Here is a 27,292-nt window from a genome sequence, read left to right on the forward strand (position 1 = left end):
ACACCACTATAGCAGATTTCCTACGTGCTGAAATTATCGCATTCTTTGAAATAAATCATGGGTTGGTACGATCAGGTTTGACTGTCTGGGAAACTTTTAAGGCCTGGATACTGGGGCTAATACTTTCTAAATCCCATGGCTCATTTGATGTCATTCAGCAGGAACTCCAGTTGATAGAGCTTCAGATAAGGGAACTGGAGAATTATCATGCTGAAACTCCGGATGATTCCCTGCTCGGACAGATTCAGAGGTGGTTGGATCGATTTCGTGTCTTGGCAGATTGTGAGATCCTGCATATGGTTGTCCCTGCTAGAGCGAGGAAATATGGGGAAGGGGATAAGTCAGTAAATCACTCTCTAAATTGATTAAAGCTGAAAATTACTGACAATCCATTGTCAGCATTTGCGTACAAAACGGCAAGGTGATGTGGATAAGAATAAGATTAACATGTTCACTAAATTCTATTCCACGCTATACGCTAATAGTGATGTGGTCACTGATGACGATCTCTCCCACTATTTGGCATATATTACACTTCCCTCGCTGTCTGTTGAAGCCGTGCAAACTTTTGAGTCGCCACTGATGATCGATGAAATTGAACTGGCGATGAAAGATCTATCCTCTGGTAAGGCTCCCGGTCCCCATGGTTTGGTGATAGACCTATATAAGGTATATTGACAGGAACCTGCCTCTAAACTGATGGGTGTTTGGGAGGAATCACTTGCTGTGGGTGCCTTCCCACAGTGCTTGAGGGAAGCAGTTATTACTGTAATGCTTAAACCTAATAGGCCCCCTCAGGATATCTCCTCCTACAGACCTCTTTCACTGATCAACTTAGATTTCAAAATCTAAGCAAAAATAATGGCCAACCGTCTGCTCACTTTGACTCAACTGGTACACCCAGATCAGTCAGGCTTTATACCCACTAGATCCACTGCCCTAAACGTACGACAACTTTTTTGTACTATTGCCCAAATTGACCCCAACGTCAAGGCGGTTGCAGCGCCTCTTGACGCTGAGAAAGCTTTTGATCCTGGCTATCTGTTTGCGGTGCTCCGCTGTTTCGGATTTGGTCTCTACTTCATGAGTTGTATTTACCTGTTAAATGCCAACCCTGTTGCTACAGCACAAACTAATCATAAACTGTCAGAGGTGTTTCCTTTGTGTAGAGGCACCAGGCAGAGTTGCCCATTATCACCTCTCCTGTTTGCCCTTGCTATAGAACCCCTTGCAGCCCTTGTCAGACTCAAGCATGGCAATAAGGGCATTAGGATAAATGGTGTTCCCAAAATGATTTCTCCATATACTGACAACACATTACTCTATTTCCGGACTCTGAAAATAATTTAGCGCCCATTTTGCGAGACATACATGCATTCTCTACATTCTCTGGATACAAGATAAATAACTCCAAATATGAATTACTTCCTCTCACTCCGTCTACGATAGAATCATTAGACATGTTGGAATTTCATTGGTCCCCTCTCCACATCCGATATTTGGGTATTATGGTCTCTATAGATTGACAGTTCATGTATGCTAATAACTATGAACCGTAACTACATCAATTGGATGCCAAATTAAGGTTGTGGACTAAACTTCCAATCTCGCTGTATGGTCGAATATCTTTACTAAAGATGATTGTCCTTCCTAAATCGCTTTACTTTTTTGGTAACATTCCCATGCGGCCTAGTCGGGCCTTTTTTACTAGGCTGTAGTCATTGGTCTCCTCATTTGTCTAGGGAGGCGGGACCGCCAGAATGAACTGGTGGAAACTGAGTGAACTGTATGGGTGCGGTGGCCTCTCGACTCCAGATTTTCAACTTTATTATTTGGCATCTCAAGCTCATTTTGCAAGTACTGGTACATGGATGTTTATGAACAGGCTCAACTCCAAATTGAAAGGTACTCCGCTGCACCCACGGATCTCCGCTCAGTGTTGTTTGCTGATCGGTTTGTCAACTCTTGCACCTTTGACCCAATCAGAACTAGCGGGAACGCATAATCTTAGATATTTAAGAAACACAGAATTGATGTCCCCTACAACAACAAGGCTTCCCTGTGGTGTTACCCTGGTATTTCTCCTACCTATGACCTGGAGATAAAGAAAACTTGGGATGACTCAGAAGGGAGCTTTGTTTCTCTCTCCGACTTTTGGCCCAAACTGGGTGGCGCCTCCTTATTGATTCACCAATACTATTGGATGCATGTTGCATTCCAATAGAAGTGGCCCTCTTTTCCCACTGAACCTACGACTCATGACTTTATAAATGCTGTGGTATCGAATGACAGAACTACGTGTGGGGTAGCCAAACTTTACAATTTACTGCAAACACATATACCATCCAAGAACACTATGAAATCCTTTTGGGAACGGGACCTGGGCTCCACTTTTGATGTGCGCAATGGTCTCAATGTCGTCAGCTCACTACAATAGTTTCAATTACTGCCAGTTTAAGACTGATATGCTTCAAAATGCTGAACCATCTACATTACACCCCTGCAAAGATAGATAGATTTTCATCTGACAATCTGGCTACTTGCCTTAAATGTTCAGAACTCCAGGCAGATTCTTACTATATGTACTGGGCATACACCCTTCACCCCGACTTTGGAGTTCTAGAGCAAAATTGCAGAAATTATCGCTAACATACTTGACATCCCCCATACCCTTACCCCCTCAAAAACCTTTTGGGAGACATAGGCAAGGCCTCAATCAAAGTCTGCAGGCTCTGTAATGTAGCTTGTGCATTAGCTAAAAGATGTATCTACAAATGTTGGAAATCCAAACACACTCCGAGCATTGCAAGTTGGCTATGTGAGCTGGTATATGTAAATGAGTGCAACAAGTGTTTTGTTCTAACTATGTCCCCCACCTGCCGATACAAGGACATTTGGGCTCCTTCTCGACTATACTACTATGGCGTTTAAATAATGCTATCCCTCTGCTATCACTATGCAATGCTACTGTTGCTATATAATACTCAAAATTGCTCTGTGTTTTCGACTATCTTATAAATAGGTTTTTTTAAAACGTGGTTGGAGGGGGGTACCCTTTCCCTGCTTCTCTCAGGGGAAGCTCATGCGCTATGTAGGGGGGCTCTAGCTGAGAAGATGCTCCTGTTGCCATTACATCTGCCAGGGATTCACAACTCAATTGCCAATTCCCTCAGTAGGGAACTGTGCTCTTGCAATGAGTGGGAAATCCACCACGACCATGTGTTCTGCATCTTCAAAATGTGGGGTGTCCCAGACATCGACCTTTTAGCCACCAAGCAGAATGTGAAGTGCAGGGCATTCGCCAGCAGATTCCAGCAAACAGGGAAGCCTGGGGGATGCTTTCTCATTTCCAAGCCAAAACACAGTACTTTATGCGTTCCAGCCCTTTCCACTAATTCCCGAAGGCCCTCCACTTTGTCACTCAGTCAGTGCAGACTGATCTTGGTGGCATCAGCTTGGCTGAGATGGTTCTGTTTCTCAGAACTCCTCAGTCTCTCATCAGTGCCTCCCCTCGTCTACCACCAAATTTCAACCTCCTTTACTGGGACAACATAGCAGTCCTCCTCCATGTCCCGGCCTATATCAACCTGAAAGCCTGGCTCCTCCTTTCCTAGAATGTGGGCAAATGTCCATGCCTCAAGACTGCATGAACGTCCTTGCAAAAGCACATACACTGTGTACAGTTTCATTCTATAATAGTAAGTGTAAGCGGTTTACAACATGGTGTACAACGAAAAATGTTCATCCTTTGTGCTTCCAGCTGCAGGACGTGCTGTCGTACCTGCTATCACTGGCACGCAGTGGCCTAGCACATTCTTCAATTAAGGTCCACGCTGCCGCTATATCAAGATTCACCCGCACCTCGGGTACACCCTTGCTGTAGTTGCAGTACATAGTCCAGGAATTCCTCAAATGTCTTTTTCATGCATTTTCACCAGTGCACACGCCCACCCCTCAATGTGGTTCTTTCAATGGATTGCTTTTCTCCCAGAGATTCCTCATCAGATAGATATCCTTTCTAAAAAGGGCCGCCGATCCCTCTTGACTCAATGCAGCAGCCATTAACTCCAGACGTGACGTCAGTCGTACATGTACCACCGTACCTCAGTTCCTTTTATAAGCACGCTCAGCACGCTGCTCACTAGAACAACTCTCGTTAGAGAACCTACTTTGAAATTTTCAGTCAAAATTTATTTACAATTTCAACGTGATTTTGCTGTAATCAGCTCCCAAGGTATACTGTTTAAAACAGTGCAAGGACTGTAATTCCAAAATGTTATTTACGGACCCACACGGTGTGGTGCCTCGGTTTCGGTCATGTCACTGAGGATTGCGGTTCTTGCACGAAGATGAATCTGAAATCACTCTGCGAGATGACAGTGAAACTCGCACTCGGTCGGCCCCTGTCTAAGTCGTCGGCTTGCTCAGCCCCTCGGTCGTCAGAGCCCGATACGGAAGTGCCCACTCCTGAAAAGGACAGGCACTGAAAGAAAACAAACATTCCTGGAGACATTCTTCGTCGTCCTCCCACAAAAAGATACACTGTCATAGGCGTAAGCACAAGCATGACTCTTCCGATGAACACGCAAAGTAGTAATTGGGGCCAACATCTAAGGCAGAGTGGGAGGCGGTTAAAGAGCAGATGTTCAAGATGTTTAAGGTGCAGCAGGCCTTGGCAACTTGAGTGGCGCCTTGTGACCCTGGCCCCCAGAAATCTGCGTCAGTACTGATGTCTTCGGGCTCGGCGCCACCCTTTGCCAAAACAGTGACATCAAAGCAGTCATTGGTGCCCTCAGGCAAGAGTCCACTGGAGCAGGTCCCGGTGCCCCATCATTCATATGTCCCACAGCAGCGATCAGTGTTTTTTGACACCATGTCGACTATTTTTGACGATGACGGTAACCAAATACCTTTTATTCTCGAACCAGCAGGTGGAGACTCTGAGGGCATGGATTCTTTCTCAGACTGCCAGGCTGATTTACTTGCCTTGGCAGGTGGGCTGAGGGATGCAAGTAGCTTGGACACTTCTCCCAACTTAGAAACCAAACCGGCCTACTCCTATGGAAATGCAAATGCCCAGTACTGCTCCACAGTACACAGGTGGTTGATGCCTCGGGTTTGGGCACCCCAGCCAAACCCCTGTCAGGATATGCACTCAGTGACATCCTTCACCATGGGCCCCTGACAGAGAGGACCTTACTGTTCAACATTCTGAATTCACAAAAAAATATGAGCCAGCAAGGGGAGGCCCATCTTTGCTGTCCACCCATCCTACCCCGGAAGGCCTGGTTGTCCAAGCTGCCACGGTCAATACTAGACCGCCACATCCAATCTCCCTACTGATGGGAAGGGTAAAACGTCTGACGCCCCTGCGAAGAAAATTTGTGCATAAGGCAGCATGTAAATGATTCCTGTGCATTTGGAAAATATACATTTGGTATTTGGAAGACAATCTAAGAAGCAGCAGCACATATTCCCGAAGGAGATCTAGTGAATGGGTTCTTGCCGATTGTGAATGATAGAAAAGAGGTGGCCGACAGTCTTTACAAACGGGCCTTGACGTTGCCGACTGTGCGGGCCTGTAGGACCCATCAGACTGTGGCAGCAGTGGCTGGGGCGGCTCAGCCCTCAACGTCGCTTTGAGTTCGCCCCCATGTTTCCCCTGTTGGTGGCAGGATTGGCAAGCACCGGCTTCAGTGGTAGAGTACCTCAGATGCCTGGGCTTTGCAGCTTATCCAATGGGGCACTGTCTGCCTTTTCTAAGCAGACTGCCAGACAGGCCACCCCCTCCACCTCAACAACTAGAACATTAGCTTGAGGAGACACTAGGAACCCTGCTTTTGAAGGGTGTTGTGTTAGAGGTACCTCCCGAGCAGAGATGATCTGGTTAGTATTCCTGGTACTTCCCACCCAAGAAAGGGGGAGGACTTTGTCCCATTTTGGACCTCAGGGCTTTGAACGAGTTCCTGAGGAAAGACAAATTTAAAAATGCTGACGCTGAGAGTAATTCTCCACGCTCTTTAGTTTCAGGACTTACTGGTGTCGTTAGATATCCAAGATGCTTAGTTCCATGTGCCTATCCGTCAGAAGCACAGGAAATGCTTGAGATTCCTTATAGGAGACGAGCACTACTAGTCCAAAGTGCTTCCGTTTGGGATGACCTCCGCACCAGTGTCTTTACGAAGTTGATGGCAGTAGTCACAGCTCACCTCAGGATATCCAGCGTTCATGTGTTTCCATGCCTGGACGATTGGCTGATATGAGGGAAGTCGGCAGAGCAAGTTTCGGCCCATCTCGAGGACCCTTGCTCGCTACTCCACAGGCTGGGCTTCTCCCTAAACTTACAGAAGCCCCACAAAACACCAACACAAAGGCTCCAGTTCATTGTTGTGGTCCTGGACACTCTGGTGGGGAAGGCTTTTCCTCCCTGAGGAGAGAGTCGCCAGTGTCAGACAGATGGTTCAATTGTTCCAGGGCCAAACCACCTTGCCAGCGGATTCCTTCCTTCACCCTGCATTTTTCTAGTGCCAAAGGCCAGACTTGGAATGCGGTCTCTGCAACGGCTGCTAAAGGGTCACTGGTCCCAGTACTTTGGCAACTTAAAGGACATCCTAAAGCAGCGAGAACATGATAGTGGCAGAACTTTTCTGGCCACCGTGGCCCCAGGTCAGGGTGGTCATGGATGCGTCTCTGTAGGGTAGGCGCACTCACTTTGAGGATTTTCAAGTGAGCGTCCTTTGGTCCACAATGGAAGCCCAGTGGCACATCAACAGGCTGGAGCTGCAAGCAATCAGGTTGGCCTTGAAAACTTTCGCCCTTCTCTCAAAGGGAAACATGCCCTGCTCATGATGGACAATCCGGTGGCCATGCACTACCTGAACAAGCAGGGAGGTGTGCACTCCCTTCCCCTTTGCAGAGAGGCGATGCAGCAGCTGTTCTGGCTTTTGAAGAATCAGATCTGTCTCGACAGTACATCTGGCGGGGACAGAGAACAGATTTGTGGACGCTCTGAGCAGCCAAAGCACAGTCTCACATGAGTGGAAAGTGTGCCAAGAAGTCCCAGAGGAGATCTTCACTCAACTGGGTACCCCGGCGGTAGATCGTTTTGCAATGGAGTCCAACAGGAAGTGCAAACAGTTTTGCGCGAGGGAATTCCTGGCGAGAGGCGCACTGAGGTTTGCATTACTAGTGGAGTGGGACTTTGACCTACCCCTTGCTTCCCTCCGATCCCTGTCATTCAGTGGGTTCTCGGAGGTTGAGATTCCGAGAATCCCTGATCTTGATCACCCCGTATTGGGCGAGGAGGACGTGGTACTCGGAGCTTCTGGACTTGACCATTATGCCCACGGCTCTGGCTTCATAGTCGGCCGGACCTCCTATCCCAGTCGGAGGGTCGGGTATTCCACCTGAACCTGGAATACCTCACCCTACATGCGTGTCTCTTGAGAGGATGAGTTATGATGACTGGGACCTCTGAGGCGGTACTTGAGGTGCTACTGGCTGCATGCAGACCTTCAACCAGAACGATGTATGCGTGCAGGGGGACAAGATTTGAGGTGTGGTGCAGGGAACACATGATTGACCCCATCTCTTGTCCCACCACTGCAGTGATAGAGTCCCTTCTGTCACTGGCTTCCGTGGGCCTTCAGGTTACAATACAGGATATTTGGCAACTTGGTCTGTTTTTAAAAGGTCTCCGGTTCAAGGGTCTTGGTTTACATACAGATTATGTCCCAATTCCTGAAGGGTCTCATGAACAAATTCCCACCTGTTCTCTTTGTGGTTCTAGACTGGAACCTTAATTTTCTCCTAACCTTTCTTATGGCGGCTCCATTTGAGTCTTTACACTCATGCGCCATCCATCTACTGACCCTGAAGACTACTTTCCTGGTGGCAATTAGATCAGCCAGGTGGGGTAGCGAATTTCGGGCCCAGTCGTGCAAACCACCATTCCTTTAATTTTTCAGGGAGAAAGTGTCCCCTAGGGTACGAACAGGGTTTTTGCCCATGGTCATCTAAGTTTCATTTATCCAGAGCATTGACCTGCCTGTATTCTACCTGCCTCCTTCCTTCTAAGGAGCAAGAGTGGTTCCGTAGGTTTGTTCCCAAGAGAGCCCTTAGTGTCTATGTTGCGTGAGCAGCTATTTGTGGCTTTCTCCCATCCAGGAAAGACATGCCGGTGTCTAAACAAACAATAGCCAGATAGATAACACTCGGAATGTTATCACAATGCAGAGAAAGATGTACCACCCGGCATCGAGGCCCACTACACTAGGGGTGTGGCCACTTCTTTGGCACTGCAGAGAGGTGTGCCAGTAATGCACATCTGCTGAGCAGTGGCATGGACATCATTGAGTACTTTTGCCAAGCACTACTGACTGGATGTGGCCCGTGGAGCTGACTTGCATCCAAGTCTTCCCTCCTACCTCGCTTAAATCTGTTTGGTTCATCTTCGCACTTTCATATGCGTTATGCTAATGTGAATTGAGCCCCTAGGGGAGGAGCTGTGGTACATGCTGCCCATTAGCTGCAAGGTAAGATGACCAAAAACGACTCTAAGAGAACACTAAAGTGATTGCAGTTTTACAATTCAAATGAAAACTGCTCTCTGTCATTCAGTATTCCCAGCCTCACTGCTACCTTCCAAGCAGGGTACTAGACCTCTTGTTTTGGCACCAGAAGAAATGTTGAGCGCTGTTAGGGAGAATTCTCTCTTTAGGCTGAATTTCCTAACCTAGTGAGGCCCCCACCAGCTTTGCTGGATTTCTGGAGTTTGTTTTTTTACTCCTGCCAAGGGTGAAACTCTTTTTCTCCCACTCTTGGACATGATGTATGGTATTCCTTTGATTGGTAATGTGTTTTATGGGCTATGGGATCCTTTACGCCATAGGGTCTCATGTGATGTGTTTTTCCTATGTGTGTTACACAGCACCCTCCGTGCAGTAACACAGGGGTGTCATAGTGACACCCCACCATAGACTCCGACTGACTACTGTCTCCCAGGGCATGTAAAGTCACCATTGGCTTTACTAGTCCCAAATTATTAACAGAAACCAGTACAAACCATCATATTGTGGACGTACTGGTCGGGGCAATTCGATTGCCCCGGGGTCTGTTAGTCGAGGGGGCACGTCGACGTCCCCCCTGATCGAGTTTTGGCTGGTGGCAGTGGAACCGCGAATATTTTCCTATGGGATGTTACCATTGTTCGAGGCTACCAACTTTAATTATTTAATTCTCATAGCCTCGAACATACCGCCGGTTTATTTAATTATTATTAATTCTTCGGTTGGTATTTTTTGCCAAGACTCGATTCTAAATTGGCGTTTGTGTTCTCTTCTGTGACTCCAACCCAAGTCGAGCCCTTTGTTCCACTTTTTGGCGGGCTTCTCCACAGAAGCCTCCAAAAGTGGTGCCACTCTGTCTGGGTACCACAGGGGGTGTGGGAGGGGGTTTAGGCACCCTGGACTGAGTTACCTTGGTAACTCAAATCGCACTCTTGTGTGATTGGCCCAAGTGGTGAGCCGGCCGGCTCACCACTTAGCATGTTTGAGTGACAGCTAGGCTGAGTGAATGGGGTTTTTCTGTATAAAAGCAGGGCTTTGGGGACTGGAACTTCAGAAGTCGCCACAGGACCTGAGAATCCGATGAGGGAGAAGCTGAGCCGACCTACCACGACGACACCACCGGTGGAGCCCTGCAGAACCGACTAACCACTTCCCGACGACAGAGAAGATCTCCCCGCTGGAGAGGCTTCTTCCCCTGACTGGTGCGCACAACCAGTTTTCCTTTCTTTCTTCGCACCCCAGCCCGGTTTGTGGTCGAACTGCCCGTGCCAAGCACCCCGGCAGCCGGATAGCCACTCACCACTGAACCACGAATCACCGGACCGCTCCTTGTACCTGAGAAACTCTGCGGCTGGTTTCTTCCCTGGCAGTGCAACGGACTCCTGTCTTCCTCCACGACGAGATCCTCTCTTCCCCCGGACGAAGCACCAACTTGCATCCGCTGCCAGGAACAACTGCCCGCGCTGGAGCGTTCTCACCACTTTAAGGTACCGTGTCCGCCAGGCCTCCCTTTCTAAAGATTGCTACAAGGTAATAATAACCCCTTAACCTTCTGGACTGGGCTGGCCGCCTTGACCCTCTAACTGGTCCCTTTCTTTGGTCCAACTCCTTTTTGAACCTTTACAAGACTTTTGTGCACTGCAACCGTGTGACCTTGGACACTTTTCGTTTGGATCCTCTGAAAGTGGATCCGGCCTCTGGAACTCTAACTTCACGGTTTTACTTTGCCTTCCTCTCTTGTTATGATCTGATAAGTGTTGGGATCTGTTTCAACTAGTTCTCTGCTCTTCTCTCCCTTTTCAAAACGAATTATTAGAGTGCCATCTACGTTAAGTGCTCACATCTGTCTAAAAATAAGTGGGGCTTTACTTAAGACTTGTCTAATATTCTTTTAAGGGAGTGTATATCTTTTAGTGACCGTGTTTTTGAATTGCTTACTATTAGTGCCTGTGTGTTTTTCTAGATGTGGTTTTAAATAAATAATTATATCTCTTTTACACCAAGCCCTGGTCAGTGTTTACTTGTTCTACTGTGTTCTCTTGACCTATTGTGAATACTCTGTATACTGCCTAACTCTTCTTGAGGGAAGTCTGACTGCTCAGCCACAGCTACCAAGTGAATCTGTGTGGTACAGACTGCTACCAAGTGGGTTTACTGCCAAACACCTGTAGTCCTAAATCTTTTGCAGTGGTCCCAGAGGGAACTGCACAGGTTTCTGCCTAACAAGCGCCAGCCCCCTGCCACCTTCCAAGCAGGGTACTAGAACTTTGGGATCTTTGGGAAAGATCCCAAAGTTCTAGTACCCTGCTTGGAAGGTGGCAGGGGGCTGGCGCTCAACATTTCTTCTGGTGCCAAAACAAGAGTGGGGGTTTACGTCCCATTATGGTTCTACGGCTTTTGAATCTGTACTTGCGCAAGGACAAGTTTAAGATGGTTACTCTGGCTTGGATCCTTCAAGCACGCAACATGCAGGACTAGCTAGTTTCCCTAAATCTCCAGTACGCCTACTACCAAATGCCCATCCACAAAAGGCACAGGAATTACCTGAGATTCGCAGTGGGTCACTGCCACTACAAATTCAAGGTCCTGCCGTTTGGTCCATCTTGGCCACCTAGGGACTTCTCCAAGCTGCTCGTAGTGGTAGTGGCTCGCCTCAGAAGAGGAAGAAAAGGCATTCACGTCTTTCCCTATCTGGGCGACTGGCTTGCTCAAGCTTGCTGCACAGACCTGGCGGCAGCATGTTGCACAAATTGGGCTTCTCCCTGAACTTGAAGAAGTCTCAGGTTTTGCCTTCTAAGTCGATCCAGTTTATCGAGGCGATCTTGTACACTTGCCTGTGCAGAGCCTTCCGACTGAGGATTGAGTGGCAATCAACTCTAAGATGGTCCATCTCCGGAGACGATTTCGGCCTTGGCTTTCCTGCTCATACTGGATTGTATTACTTCCTGCATTCTTGTTGTGCCAGAGGCTCAGCTGTGCATGAGGTTGCTTCAGTGCCTTCTCAGTTGTTTCAGGGATGTACCTCAGATCTTCTTCAGATGTCGGGGAAAGTATCATGAAACATTTAGTGGTGGTCCCTTCGAGACAAAATGTTGAAGGGGGCTCTGATGGAACAACCCTGGCCACAACTAATATTGGTAACGGACACATCCATGAAAGGCTGGGGTGCTCACCTGCAAGATTTATCAGTGAGTGACCTGTCTACATTAGAATGCAGAGAACAGCCCCCTTGGGGGTCTCCTCATTTACTTTTTTCGCTGTGCTCTGAAGTCAGTGGGTGTGAGGCGTGGCCTCACTCTAGGCGTCCTAAGACCCAAAGGTGTCTCGAGTCTGCTACATCCTGGCATATTAGGTTTTGGCCAGAAGTGCTCCTTTGGGTTGATGCAAGTCTTTGATGGAGCGAATTGCTACATCTAGAGTGCTGTATACACCATTACTGCTCCTTGTGCACATCATTCTCAAGTTGGGCCAGTCTGTGCACAGTGGTCATGGGTTTGTTGTCCAGGCGTGGTAGTCACTCCCCCTTTGGCGATACTGTGTGTGATCTAGAGTTCTCCGCTGTGGGAGTCCCTTGGCTTGTCAGAGCATGACGCAGGGAGCGGGAAAAAACAAGGGGCCAAATAGCACGTTTACCAGTACAACGGTAAGGACTGTGAGCCCTGAGAATCCTGTGGCGAAGGCTAGGTGACAGGTGCTACACCGGTTGACCCCCTTCTGGCTGCTATGCAGAGTGGTTTTTCCGCTGTCGATGTGAAACTTGATGATATTGTCGCTAACATTGACTCTCTGTGCTCCAAGCTGGACAAGGAGAGTGGGCGCATTACCGAAGCAGAGTCTAGGATTAGCGGAACGGAGGACAAGGTTACACAACACGATAGGGACTTAGCCAGCTTGAAGGAGGACCTAGCATCAATCCGGATGAAGTGTGATGACTTGGAGTCAAGTTCCCGGTGTAACAATGTCCTCATTGTACGGGTGCCTGGAAATGCAGTGAAGGGGCCCATGGAGAAGTGTATCAAAGAGCTCTTGGAGCAGTAGTTGGGGGCATCGCAATTCTCCACTCAATTTCTAGTCAGCCCTGGTTCCTAAGTTGGGTGTGCCCCCAAGGACGATTATTGCAAAGTTATTAAACTACAGAGACCTCATTTTGAAGCTATCAAGAGTGCGTGGTTCCTTACAGTTGGGATTAAGTAAGATTCATATATATCCCGATTTTCTTTTTTTCTTTTATTTATTTTTTATTTTTAGCGGCTGTCCAGGTGCTGCATCGGTCCTACGATCTGGTTAAGCATCTTCTCTGAGCCTGGCAAATCCAGTATGCCCTTCTATTCCCTGCTAAATTACACATACTGCATGGGGGCATTTTTTTGAAAATGTCTGATGCAATCACTGATATCGAGGCTCGGATAATCAACCCTCATGTAGTAGTAATTATCCTGGTATTGTGGTGGTAAGTGAACATTGGGGCTGTCAGACATGTTCACTACCTGGGGAGGATTGGCTTGAAGCCACAGTGATCTATAATCGCAAGCTAGTCGGGGGTTATGGTGTGGTGGGTGGGAGATAAAAGGTAGTAGTGAGGCTCCCAGAGGTGGGATTCACAAGTTTAAATCTGTTTATGCAAACGGTTTACTGCACTGCATGAATGTTTTGGTCGTGTGGCGCCGGCCACTAGGGAGTTTGGTATGTGATCATGAGTACGGTTGAACTGGGCCGGCAGGAGGGGCATTGACATTTAATTTCTGGAATGTGCGGGGGCTGATCAACCTAACTAAGGCTAGGAGGTTGATGGCATATCTTGAGCGACATGCCAGAAGGTCCTGATGCTGCAGAAGACCCATGCGTTAAGATCAGCCTGGGAAACCTTTAAAGTGTTCATGAGGGATGAAATGTTACCCAGTGCTGCCGGGACCCTTGCGTCACTCAGATCAGAACTTGAGCAGCAGAAGGCTGCTTTTTTTTTTAACAACTTTATTTATATTTGCACGCAGGTTATGAACATACCATTATACCATACATTAGGCTTTTACACAACCGAGGCTGGTGGGATTTCTTCACTGGTTGGGGACTCATGGTCATTTAACTCCGCTAGGTATTGTTTATATCTTGACCATATGTTTCTAGGTTTGGAGGGGGGTAACACAGAGTCAATGTACAATTCCTCGTTATCATTAGCCCACATCATGTCCTTATTCCAGTCTTCTCTGGTCGGGGGGCTTATATTCTTCCACCTCATCAGTATGACCCTTTTAGCGATTAGTAGGCTCACATTTAGCAGTTTACGCCATGTCGGGTTCATCTTTGCCACCGCCCCCAACATACATATTTTCGGGGACTATTCCATTGGCTGATCTGCCATCATGTCCAGTGCTCCACATACATCAGCCCAATATTGCTTCAGTTTAATACAATCCCAAAGCATATGAAATATGTTCGCGTTCTCACTGTTGCATCTGGGGCAGTTGCCGGGCAAGGTGGGATATATTTTCTTGAGTTTGGCTCGGGAGTAGTGTGTCCTATGTGTTATCTTATAATGAATCAGCTTAAATCTTGAGTTGCATGATATTTGTTTGGTTAGTGAGCATATCTGAGACCATTCTTGATCCTCAATCCGTTGTCCTAGATCTTGCTCCCACTTACCCCTGGCTGAATGATTCACTCTAGGTCATGTCTGTATTATAATCTTGTATAAAGCTGAGTCGGTTATCTTCTGTGTTCCCCCAGTGTAAATGTAGCCTAGTGCCATGTTAATTTCCGGTTCCTTCGGGAATGAAGGGAACATACGACGTGAAGTGTCCTCCACCAGAGCGTATTGAAGTTTGTGTATTTGTGTTACCCAGTACGTCTTTAATGTCTTCCCAGAGTACAAACTGCTTCTCCGGGAATAGCTGTCCCCATTGTGTTATTCCTCTCGAGCTCCAGTGCTTCGCTACTACGCTCTCCTCAGATAGAGATGTATAAGAGTCGCCCCAGATTGGCATGCTTGGATGGTATAATTTACTGGCCCCGAATATTTCCGTGATTTTTGCCCATGCCGTGATCGTGACTTTGGTTGGGTTTATTGCGTTATAGTGCTTGGGGGCCGGCCTAGTGATCCTTTGCAGCGCCATCACTGCTTCACGCTCCACTGATATGGAGGGTGAGGGGCCTGGGTCTATGAAGGTTGTGGCCCAGCTCGCAGCATGGTGTGCCTGTGCCGCAAGGTAGTATACTTCCAGGTCAGGTGCCATCTGTCCACCCCTAGCATACGTGTCAGACATAACCCTCCAGCTTAATCTCGGATGCCCACCCCACGCAAACGCTATACAGGCACTGTTTATCCTGGAAAACAGAGCACGGCCTGGCCAGACTGGGACAGCATTGAAAAGGTAGAAGAGTTTTGGTAGTATAATCATTTTAATCAGTGCTATCCTTCCCATCAGAGATATGGGCAGGGCATTCCAACGTTTCATTTTGATGCATAGGTCTTCTATTAGAGAGGAGTAGTTCAGGGTGCGAGACAGTTGGGCCGTCCTCGCAATGTGTGCGCCTAGATATGTGAGATGAACCGGACTCCATATGAGGCCGTGCATGTTTCGAGGCTGGGCTGTGTTTTCGGTCAGCAGGAATATCTCTGATTGCAGAAGGCTGCTTGAAAATCAATACCGTATGACTAATGATAAGGCGTTCCTGGGCCTAATCACGGGTAATCTGTTAAAATTCCAAGAACTAGCTAACGGGACGCTTCTCCGTCACCAAGCCATTGCTCGCGCATAGGTATGGTGATTCTGATAGACCAGTTACGGCCCTAGCTAGGGAGATGAGACTTGATTCGCCCTCCTAGGTAATTATTGGCATCACTGCAGCATCTGGGGTCACCCTGACAGCAGAGGCTGATATCAACTCAGAATTCCGAGCGTACTACGCATCACTTTATTCGAACAGCGATGCATGCTCCGAGTTAGAACTCACACAGTAACGAAGACAAACTCCTGGTTTTGCTGAAGGAAAGACATTTGATGCTTGAGGCTCCTGCCACCCCTGAAGAGATTACCACTGCTATTGCGGCCCTGGCATCGAGTAAGGCCCCGGGCTCTGACGTGCTGGGGTTTGATATATACAAAGAATACAGAGCAATATTTGCTCCACAACTTCTGCAAGTGTGGGAGGAGTCTTTGGTTGCAGGCTTCCTCTCGCTGTCTATGCGTGAGGCAATAATAACAGTTGTTGAGAAACCTTGTAAGTCACCGAGTGAGGTGCTTCATATCGGCCACTGTCATTGATAAATGTGGATTTGAAGATTTTTGCCAAAATCCTTGCTTCCAGACTCCTCCCCTATATTGCTGATTTGGTTCATCCCAAACCCCAGTCGGGATTTATCCCAGCTAGGTACACAGCATTAAATCGTTGCAGGCGAATTGCCATTATTGCCCAAATCGACCCATGAGCTGCGGTTGCAGCATTCTTGGATGCTGAGAAAGCCTTCGACACGGTCATGTAAATATCTGAGGGTCCTGCGGCGTTATACATTTGGGGCTTACTTCCTCAGTTGCGTGCAACTACTTTACTCCGTCCCACCGCCAGAGTGCAGACTGACTTCATGTTATCAACAAGTATGGGGTTATACAGAGGCCCCCCTACCCCCTTACTGTTTGCGTTAACTATAGAGCATCTCGCAGCAATAAGATGTAAGCATGGGCAAAGGGGTATGCATATGTTGGGGTCACCGCAGGTCATATCTCTGTATGCGGATGATACCTTACAGTATATTTGTGATCCGGGGGAGGGTGGGGGACACCTGGCCCTGTGATGCACAAAGTGCATGTTTTCTCCAAGTACTCGGGCTACATTGTCAACAAATCCAAGTCAGAGTTGTTCCCCCTTACAGATGCTACGCTCCTGATGCCGGACCTGCAGGGGATCTGCTGGGTGGATTCCCAGTTGAAATACCTGGGTATCAAGGTTTCTAGGCAACAGCCTACTCTGTAGATAACTTGCCGAATATATGCAACTCCTGGAGTCCAATCTTAAACTCTGGGCTAAGCTGCCAATCTTGCTATATGGCAGGCTATATTTGTTAAAGATTAGTTCTCCACAAGCGCCTATATTTTTACTGTAATATCCATTTCTTGCCGGTTAGGATCTTTTTCTTTTCAATTGGTTCTATGATGGTGGGGTTTCTGTGGGGCTCGGGGGTTGCCTGTATGAGCTGGGAAAAGCTTACAGAGCTGTACAATCGGGGAAGGGCTCTGGCAGCCCCTGATATGGAACTGTACTACCTTGTGTTTCAGGCTCAGTATGCGGGGTACTGGTACATTCCAGGGCTGGAGGATGGGCATCTGATGCTTTAGAGGTATAGTACTCCCCACTCTAAACTTAAGGCAGTCATCTTCAGTGGTAGGTTCATAGACATCTGTAAATTTGATCAGGTACGCACCACTGTTAATGCCTGGGCTAGGTTATCTCAGAGACTGGGTCTCATGGTGCTTTACCACTCAAATGTCCTGCTGCAAAGTTTTTCCGGGCTTGGCTCCTACTTTTGATCTTTACTTGCAAACATCCTGGGGCCCCAACATTGATCTGTTGCTGGGTGACCTATTTCCAGATGGATGCTTTGTGTCTGCAAGATGGTTATAGCCAATGTTCCCGCACGAGCCGGAAACTCATCCACTCATAGACGCCATTGTTGCGGGTGGAGAACCGAGTTGAGTGGTGTCTAGGCTGTATAAGTGGGTGCTGGATGCTCAACCAACTAGGATTACGATGCGATCAAGGTGGGAACATGACCTTGGGGTCCAATTTTCAGATGTCCAATGGCAGAAATGTGTGCTTACTAAAGAATTGTAGTTGTGTGCCTGATACAGGTTGAACCAGTTTAAACTGCTAAACCAGCTACATTATACTCCAACAAGGCTTGCTAAATTCTCACCTTGCGCCTCGGATGAATGCATGAAATGCAGCCGAGCTCCGGCTGACAGTGCACTTGTTCTAGAGTTGCCCTGTTAAACTCTGTTTTTGGGAAGGGGTGGCCACAACTCTTCATGAGAGGTTAGCTATTCCCCCTAAACTAGCTCCAGTCAAGTACCTTTTGGGGAATATAGGCAAAGTGTTGATGGTGGTATGACGACTCTTTAACGTAGTATGTATCGGTGTCCGGTCAAATGGTCGAAAATAAATGGTCGAATGACCATTTGATCGAATCAAAATGGTTGGAAAAAAAAAGATCGAATTTTTTTATTTATTTATATATATTTTTTTTTCGTTTTGGTCGCTTAAAAATATTTTTGATAAAGAAAAAGGGAGTTTGGGGGGGAACCCCCCCCCCCTAAAATAAAATAAAATTCGACCTTTTTTTCAACCATTTTACTTCGATCAAATGGTCATTCGACCATTTGGTTTTCGACCAAATGACTGGTAACCGTATGTATCATAGCCAAGAAATGTGTGCATTGGTATTGGAAATCAAAAAGTGCACCGAGGGATGTGGAGTCTGGTAAGAAAATGACCTCTGGTTAGAGGGATTCAAGTGCAGATAATGGGAGGCCAGCCAAGATTGGATACCAAGAATGCAAGCAAAAATGTTAGACTGCAATCCGAAGGAGAAAGAAGAGAAGGAAAGACACATTTGAGCGTGATCGCATAGAGGTGGTGGGAGACTCAGAAAGAAGAAATAATATAATTGAGGGGGCTTATGTAGAGAGAGAAGAGTAAAGGCCCTAGGATAGAGCACTGAGGAACCCCATAAGTGAGTGGAAAAATAGGCGAGGATTGATTGAGCAGGATACAGAGAAAGTATGTCCTGGTAGATGGGAAGCAAACCATTCTAAGAGAGAGCCATGGAAGCAAAGATTAAACCGAGAGGAAAGAAGAATAGAGTTTTTCACTTTGTCTTATGCCACAGAAAGATCCAGAAGAACAAGGAGAAGAAAGTTTAGCATAACAAGCTGTGAGAAGAGAATTAGAAACAGCAAGGAGAGCTGTTTCCATAGAATGGTACAGACAGAATCCAGATTGATGGGGGCTGAGGGCTTGGGGGCTAGGGGCAGGGAGAGGGGAGAAGAGCATTAAAATCACATAAGCAGAGATCTGAGAATAGGCTACACATTTGAGAAGTTTGGAAATGAAACACAGAAGAGAATTGAGGGTGGTCAGGCTGGCCCTGGTTTGTTTCCTTCCTTCCTTCCTTCCTTCCTTCCTTCCTTCCTTCCTTCCTTCCTTCCTTCCTTCCTTCCTTCCTTCCTTCCTTCCTTCCTTCCTCTCTGTCTCTCTCTCTGTCTCTCTCTCTGTCTCTCTCTCTGTCTCTCTCTCTGTCTCTCTCTCTGTCTCTCTCTCTGTCTCTCTCTCTGTCTCTCTCTCTGTGTCTCTCTCTGTGTCTCTCTCTGTGTCTCTCTCTGTGTCTCACTGTGTCTGTCTTTTATCTCTCTCTTTATCTCTTTATCTCTCTCACTCTCTTTATCTCTCTCTTTATCTCTGTGTCTCTCTCTCTCTCTTTCTCTCGGCAGCTCATTTGTCGAGGAAGGAGAACGTCATTGTGGATGCATTGAGCTGACTGATTCGGGTGGATCTCTTCTCTTCCAGTGCAAATAGGAAGTGCAAGTGTTTCTGCTCTATGGAATTTCATCAAAAGGGAGCTCTGACGGTCGAGTGGACTTATAACCTGATTTATGCATTCCCGCTGGTTCTCTGATCGTCATCACTCTAACTGGGCCTGGGGAATGTGGTACATGGAGTTCTTGGACGTGCCCATCTTCCCTCCCTAGCACCTTCCGCAGAGAGCATATCTGCTCTCCCATTCAGGTGGAAAATTCTTCCACCCAAACCTCAGCAGCCTGAATTCAATGGATTGCCTTTCACCCGCAGAAATTTTTTGGTACTATGGCAGGTATCTTCGGCAGTAATGACGCTGATGACCAGGGGGATGTCGACCCTATTTTCTTGGGTTATTTTGATGATCACAATCCGCTTTTACCACTGCCTCAAGGCCTCCAGGATGCCAGCGTTCTGAACACCTCCCCAGACCTTGTATTTCAGCAATCCCAGCCCCATCTTCATAACAATTATTCAGGGCTTTAGTAGAAAGGGATGACAACCGGGGACTATTTCTTTGGCGCCTGAACATATGCCCTTAAACCTGGCCATTGACGATCCTTTAACAATTGTGGCAAAACCCTTGTTCCATTCTTCCCGTCAGCTCCACCATTCCCGGGAAATGCAGGCCGGCTAGAGGAGACCCTTCATAAGTCTCCTCTCACCCTTCCCTGGAGGGGCTCGTTATGTAGGCTGCTACTGTTTCTTCTAGACCTGCATCTTCTACGTCCACTCTGCCTCCCAACAGGGAAGCAAAAAAAAGATGCCTTAGCAATGAAAGCATTCACTTCAGGTAGCATGGCCCTAAAAGCTATACATGTGGCAAGCAGTTTTGCTAAGTACTCCTTCGGTCTATGGACAGCAGTTGAAGAAAATGCTGCTCAGTATGGCCCAGAAGGAGAAATGCACGAGGGATTCCTACAGATAGTGGAGGATGGGAAAGAGGTGATCAGACAGTCGCTGCAAACGGGCCGGGACATCGCCGGCTGTGTGGGCCGATCTATGGCGTCAGCCTTAACACTAAGAAAACAGGCCTATTTAAAAACTTCTGGTTTTTCACCTAATGTCCATGTCAAACTTCTGGACATGCCCTTCGAGGGCAATCTTCTATTCGGCCAGAAAGCCAACGAATCCTTAGCAGCGATTTTGGAGTCCTCAGGCCTAGCTGCGTGGCGTGCCAAACCTGCAGTTAGCTTCGCCTCTAGGGCACGTGGCTACAGGAGATATGCTCCAAAAGGCAGGAGAGCGCAGCTTCCACCGTCCAGGCAAGGGCAGAAGCGTTTCTTGTGCTCCCGAAGGGGGCGACCCAGCCTCCGAAGCCGCTTTGATTTTCCCCTCTCACATCAGACCTTTTGGAAGACGTTTGACAGAGCATTTGCCCGAGTCGCAGAGAATTGCCTCCAATGCCTGGACTCTTCAGCTCATTCAGTGGGGTTATCGTCTGCCATTTGTAAGAAAACCACTGGACGGAACGCCCACACCCCCAATCCAACCGGGACAGGAGCTCCAGGAAGAACTGAGAGCCCTGTTGTTGAAGGGTGTCTTGGAAGAGGTACCTCCCGAGCAGAGATGATCGGGGCTGGTATTCCCAGTATTTCCTGGTACCCAAGAATGGAGGAGGTCTCTGTCCCATTCTGGACTTGGGGGGCCTTGAACAAGTTCTTGAGGAAAGACAAATTCATGATGGTGATGACGAGAGAGATTCTCCACGCTCTCGAACTACAGGTCTGGCTGGTGTCGATAGACTTACAGGATGCTTATTTCCATGTGCCGATCCACCGAAAGCACAGGAAGTTCCTAAGGTTCACCATAGGAGATATGCACTATCAGTTGAAGGTGCTTCCTTTGCTCTAACCTCCGCCCCAAGGGTCTTCATCATGCTTATGGCGGTAGTTGCGGCTCACCTCAGGAGATCCAGGGTCCACATATTTCCATATCTGGACTGGCTGATCCGAGGGAAGTCTGCAATGCAGGTTCTGTCCCATCTAGAGGACACCTGCTTGCTGCTGCACAAGCTGGGATTCTCCCTAAATTCAAAGAAGTCCCACATGACAACAGTCCAGGGGCTCCAGTTCATCAGAGCAGTCGTAGATACCTGGGTGGGGAAGTTCTTCCCTCCTGAGGAGAGTAGCCCGCTTGACACAAATGGTCGACTTGTTCCAGAACCATGCCACTCTCCCAGCGGCTTCCTCCCTCCTCCTCCTCCTAGGCCTCATGGCCTCCTGCATTTTTCTAGTGCCAGAGGCCAGGTTGCACACGAGATCCATACAATGGCTCGTGAGGGATCAGTGGTCTCATTACCTCAATTGAATCTCCTCAGGGTGTCTGCATCAGTGGTCAATGACCTGTCGTGGTGGGCGGACGGCAACAGTCTCTTAGCAGGGGAACCCTTCTGGCCCGTCTCTACAGGGGAAACATGTCCTCGTTCTGACGGGACAATACAGTGGCAATGCACTATCTCAACAAGCAAGATGGTGTGCACTCCTGCCCCATCTGCACAGAGCCGATGATGCTTTGGTTCTGGTTGCTGGCGAACAGGATCTCTGGCCAGGCAGTTCATCTAGCGGCCACAGCGAACAACTTGGCGGATGCTCTGAATAGGCAGAGCACGGTCTTGCACGAGTGGGAAGTCGCTCTCTGGGGTACCCCAGCAGTGGATCTGTTTGCAACGGATGTCCAACAGGAAATACAAACACTTTTGCACGAGAGAATTCCCAGCATCATCTCTTTCACGTTGACTTGGTGATAGTCCTCTGTGTCTGTTTTCGGTCTACCTGGCACAGATTGAAAAAAGTGTTTGTTCCTCCTTTGGAGTCTATAGTTACTTTTTTTTTTTTAAGGGATCATTAGCCCGTTTGTTCTCTCTGTTTTATGCAGTGTGGGGTGCACGGGGGGAGAACTGAGGTTGGGGTGTAGTGACATGGTATTTATACGACGCCTGCCGTTGCGTTTGGAGCCGACGACAGAGGCCGAGCAAGACTGATTGAAGGTAGATGGCCAGGTTGAGATCCACTACGCCCCCTGTCGAAAATTTGCAGAAGCAGCAAAGCTGGAGGGAATATCTATCGGATGAGGAATCTGCAGGAGAAGAATCGATAGAAAGACCATTACGGTAAGACATTTCTCCCTTTCATGCCAAGCTGCTGAAAGATTGAGGTATAAAGAGTGGGATTTGTCAGTAGACTTCTTGGATGTGTTTCTATATGCCCAAAGGCCGGCCACCAACTCCATTTATACCTGCAGGCAGTGCTGGGAGAGGGATCTGGATCTTTTTACTTGCTCAAATCCTCAGTTTGGGATTTTCTTGTTTTGTTTGCCCCAGAAGTATTTACAGATTGGCACCATGAAGGGGTATCTCACTGCTATTTTGGTATTAAAGAGAACCATGGAGCAAAGCTTTTTTTTCTCACAATCCTCAGTGTCATGCAATTGCAGTTGTGTTATCGGTTTTCCCCTCATCATTCTGTTGTTCCGGCTTGGGATTTGAATTTGGTGTTCACGTTTCTTATGGATGCTCAGTTTGAGCCCCTCCATTCTTATTCATTAAGATTCGTCACCCTCAAGTGTCATGATCTCTGCTTCCAAAAGGTCAGGGTTTTCCCAACTCCCTTGGAAGCAGATCCATAACCCAGGTTCCGAGTGCCAACCTGTCCCAATTGGGACCTTTTGGACCCAGTCCTGGCGCCAGTGGCACCAGGCTCATAAATATGCCCAGTCCCAGCGCTGGAAGCGCTGGGCTCATAATGCTTGGGTGGACTTACCTGCAGCAGACCATGCTGCTTACTTGCCTGCCAGTTGAGCCTCTGATCCTCTTCTGTTTGGAACTACTTTTCCTGTTGGGTGGGGCAGGAGCCACTCCCTAGATTCAGAACACTGGAACTCTTCTGGAAAGCAGGAACTCTTTTCTTACCTAGGCGTGGCTGTGGAAGGAGACACCTAAGCACTACAGGAGGCTATTTAAACCACACCCGATGGATGAATCTTGCTTTGCGTTATTCTGCATCCTCTGCAGCAGAACGCTCATCGTGTCTTCTGCATCTGATCCTGGGCCTAAGGAAAAAGGCTTACCATCCTGAATCCAGTCTTCAGCAACACCTATAAAGACAAGAAAGAACAGGTTAGCATTACGGTCTTCAGTGACAGCTCTTCACTTACCTGGTCCATCGGCTGTCACCAACGCCTCGCGCTGCATTCCGGCATCTGAAAGACAAAGGCTTACCTACTCTTCGTGCGCTCCGGAGGTCTTCACACTGCATTCCGGCATCTGAAAGACAAAAGCTTACCAACTCTTTGCACGCTCCGGAGGCCTTCGGCGCTGCATCCCGCATCTGAAAGACAAAACAAGGTGCGTTTAAAGACATTGGGGAACTTTAATACTAACGTGCCATTACTCCTTTCCACATCTAACCCAGTGGGTATTCCGGCACCCTGCAGCCGCTCCGAACTTGTACCTGCAAAATAAAAAGACAGTTAGAGCGCATCGTGAAGCAGGCAACAAGCGCTTACTTAAGTGCTTCCAGGCGCTTCTATTCATCACACGGGCTCCATCTTCAACTCACTTCAGCCCGTCATCCGCCATCGCCGGAACCCTGCAAAACAAGAAACATCATTACTAAAGACTTTAAAGACATTAGGATTACTCAAAACTTACCGTTCGTGCAGTAAACGAAGGACAGCAGTCCTCTGAAGTCAAGAGGCCTGCTCCCCTTATCCAGTGAAGAAACTGGTTACAGCACCCTGCCCCGAGGCAGATGGAGAGCACGGCGTTCACTTACCTAAGGTGAGAGCGTTAACCTTTGGGGTTCTACAGGAGAAGAGAAAGGGAAGAAGAGAGAGACATTCAATAACCCAGTTCCTTAATCCCATATTTTCTATCTGCAGACATCTTACCCTTTGAGTCAGACATACAGTGCACAGAGGTCCAGCCCAAAGAGCCAGCCGTGTGTTACACATCACCTTTGAAGATACGGTATACGCCCAGTCAAGACCGGCGCCTCTACGGGAATCAGGTGAGCGTTACACAAGTTGATTTTCTTGGTCCCCATTACCTCCATAACACATGGTCATGAGGTCGCAGCATCACATTCTCTACCCTCCCTATCCCTATTTGGTTCTCTCCACAGAGTAGGCGATGTGGAGAGTGAGACAATCCTCCCTTCCCGAAAGTGGTCTCCGATTTCCTTCTCTTTCAAAAGATCAATTTTCCTGTCTTTTCTTCCCCCGCCTTACCCTTCCAAGGCAGAGGAACTATTCCCTCGGCTGGACTTGGTGCACATGCTGGCAGGGCTGTCTAACAGACCCTGTCAAGATGATCATCCTCTGCCTCTCCGAATGCTATGGTCTGGCTGGTTGGATGTGCAGGGGGTCTTGGGGTTCTTTCCACCAGAGTGCCAGCTGCCACCTCGGCTCTGCAATGTGAAGTCCCTGTTCTGGACATGTGCCAAGCAGCTACATGGGCTTCTCTGCACAGATGTATTAAACATTACTGCTAGGATTATGTAAGGACATGATACTCATTTTGGTAGAGTGGTTCTTCAGAGTTTTCTAGTTTGTGGTGTCCTTGCTTTCCTCCCTCCTCCAGATCCGCTTACTACTATAGGAATCTATCCTAGATGAATATTCTGCGGGAGGAAGGAATCTGTTAGAACAAATTACTTACCTCTCTGTAATGTTCTTTCTGGTGGATATTCCTCCCATGGATACATTGTCACCATGTTGGATAGCTAGTATACATTGGTTCTGTGGTCCCTCATCTTCAAACTGCTAGGGGAAAAAGGGTGGAATTAAGGGGACTTGGTGCACGCCTCAAAATACTGGCCTATAGGCCATGTCTGGCATGGCCTATTTTCTGAAAAGCAGCTGTGATGGGAGATATTTATCATACATGAGGAATCAGTGGGTGGAACATGCATCAGAAAGATTATTGCCAAGATGTTAGTAATTTGTTATTTTCTTTCAGTGCCTCGGTCTGTTCCAATAAGTAAAATGTAAGACTTGATCTCAGGGGCCTGTGGCAACATATGTTAGTAAGTGGGTGTTACATTCAATAATGGAGTTGCTACTTAGGTGTCTGCATCCTTGTCTGCTTTGTGGGAATATTTTTATCATATTAATCTGCTGATGAGTGGGGTAGCCTCGGAAACCTTTTTACAATAACATAATTAACTTTTTGCATGGCTGAACTTCTCAATCTTCTGTGGTGAGTAGAGAGCACCTTTTTGCAGCCTTAAGAGTTTTTCCATTCAAAGATAGCACAGCTGATGGTGAATATTTTGTGATATTTGTTGGACATTTTTATAGTCCCTTGGTGGAGCCTCAAGGTGCACGAGGAAACCTTAGCCGCAGAAAAGGCATGCTGGGGGATATAAGAATAATGGTACTGAAGACAAAGTTCACAGTCTAGGTTGGATGATGAATACCTTTGAAAGCTTCAGAAGTGACCACTGTGTGTTAAGTTTCATGGCAAGAGAAAGACTAAGAATGTGCCTTCTTTCTTCCAGGTTTCTCTTGGGAAGCCCAGGTAGCTGATTTGCTTTTGAAAACTAAATCTAACTGCACTTACTGAGACAATCTAACCAGGAAGCCAATAATATGCTAAGCCATTAGAAATGCAACGGACCAAGATCACCAACTGTGCCCAAGAACCAGTCAGCTATTTGTGTTTGTAAAGAGATTACATAAGTGGGCCTGCGGAACAGCAAGGAAAAAGAGGCCTGAATGCTCCCACGCTATTGGAATTATTGTTGCATATCTTATTTATGAGAACAGAAAGGAAGGTATTTTGGTTGTACCACAGCTTCTTGAGCACAACTGCATTTTCTATGTGAAACTGTTTTGCATGGCTTCAGATGAAAACCACATCTACAAAGACTGAAGAACGTTTCTAATTTGTTTTGGAAGGTTTTGAGGAGGGATGTAACGCACTCTAACCTATGTGTGTAAAGGAAAACATGTTATTCACAAGGCTGTGCACTTTGTATTCCTTTACTCTCACATAATGGGGGAAATGCATATGTTGTACATTGTCGCTTTTATTTTTTGTGAATATTGAAGACAAACCACTCATAATAAATCAATTTTAAAAAATATACATTTTTGATGACTTGAAGTGTTCTTTGCTTGAGGAATTCTACACTGGCATCTTTCATTAACTGTATTTTATAGGAGTTCATCAACCTTCCTTAATTACATACAAGTAGTCGTATTGTGTGTGTCATGCGGGTATGATAGAAGTTCCACACTTCTTCCTCCCATGATGATGACATGCGTTCCTCATAATGCTTGCGATATCAGCATCCTCAGTGCTCAAAGAGGAGAATCCCCTTAGTTGTGTGTTATGCAATAGGACAGGGTAATCAGCCTATTTGTGCAAAATGTCTTAAGCTTGGATATTCTCACTTTCTGTTGGCTACCCTTCATCAGTCTTTCTCCACTCAATCAGACTGAACGTCCCTTAGGTTAGCTGCCCTTTTATGATATGCATCAACATTTTCAAGCAAATGCATTTTTATTGAGCATTTTTTTAAAACATTCCTTTGCTCTCTATTAATATTACAGGATTCAAGGCTTCTTGAAATGGCTCCACCCGTTTTCCAAAGGCTGGCCTCCACAACTTGTGCTTTCAATGCCAGAGTTCAGAGCACTTATGGTCTGTAAGTGCTCCATCCTGAGGCACTGAAATATATGGCATGATTTTGCATTGGATGACAGCCTTTCAAATAGGCCTATTGAAGTAACACTGACTACATTCTAGGATTAATTCGGCAAGAAACCACTAGAACACTTTAACTCCAAACCATAAAAGATGATGTTAAGTCTAAAGATAAGATAGTCTGTTCCACACAAATACATTTCTATCTTGCATAAGTCATGATGATATTTTGAGTCAAGCAATCATGGTTTGTGCAGGTACTCCTGGTTTAAACACAAGGTGATGGAGCATAATAGCTGAGACCAACAAGAAGCATCCATTAGTGAAAGATATTTTGTTACTGGATCAGAACAACTTACGATAAGTGTATGAAGGGTCACTGCTCGAAAGTTATAGGAACATCACAACACTAAGAGGGGAAGCAAATAAGAGAAGGATTAAGTGCAGCCAGTACTTGTTAATTCCGTGGTCCATGAAAAAACAAATAAGTGCAATGTGGGATTCTCAC

General features: G+C 47.2%; 1 protein-coding gene across 1 annotated transcript in view; it reads left to right on the forward strand.

Annotated features, from left to right (window-relative positions):
• Positions 1–26,223, forward strand: part of MMS19 (MMS19 homolog, cytosolic iron-sulfur assembly component) — a 1,998,114-nt gene extending 1,971,891 nt beyond the window's left edge. The window contains exon 31 of the mRNA XM_069611573.1: positions 25,634–26,223. Coding sequence (XP_069467674.1) covers positions 25,634–25,661 — 28 coding nt within the window. The 3' untranslated portion in view covers positions 25,662–26,223. The remainder of the gene's footprint in view (positions 1–25,633) is intronic.
• Positions 26,224–27,292: the final 1,069 nt, after the last annotated feature.

This window comes from Ambystoma mexicanum, chromosome 8 (assembly GCF_040938575.1).
Source record: "Ambystoma mexicanum isolate Mex_15411 chromosome 8, UKY_AmexF1_1, whole genome shotgun sequence".
In the NCBI taxonomy this organism is placed as follows: domain Eukaryota; kingdom Metazoa; phylum Chordata; class Amphibia; order Caudata; family Ambystomatidae; genus Ambystoma; species Ambystoma mexicanum.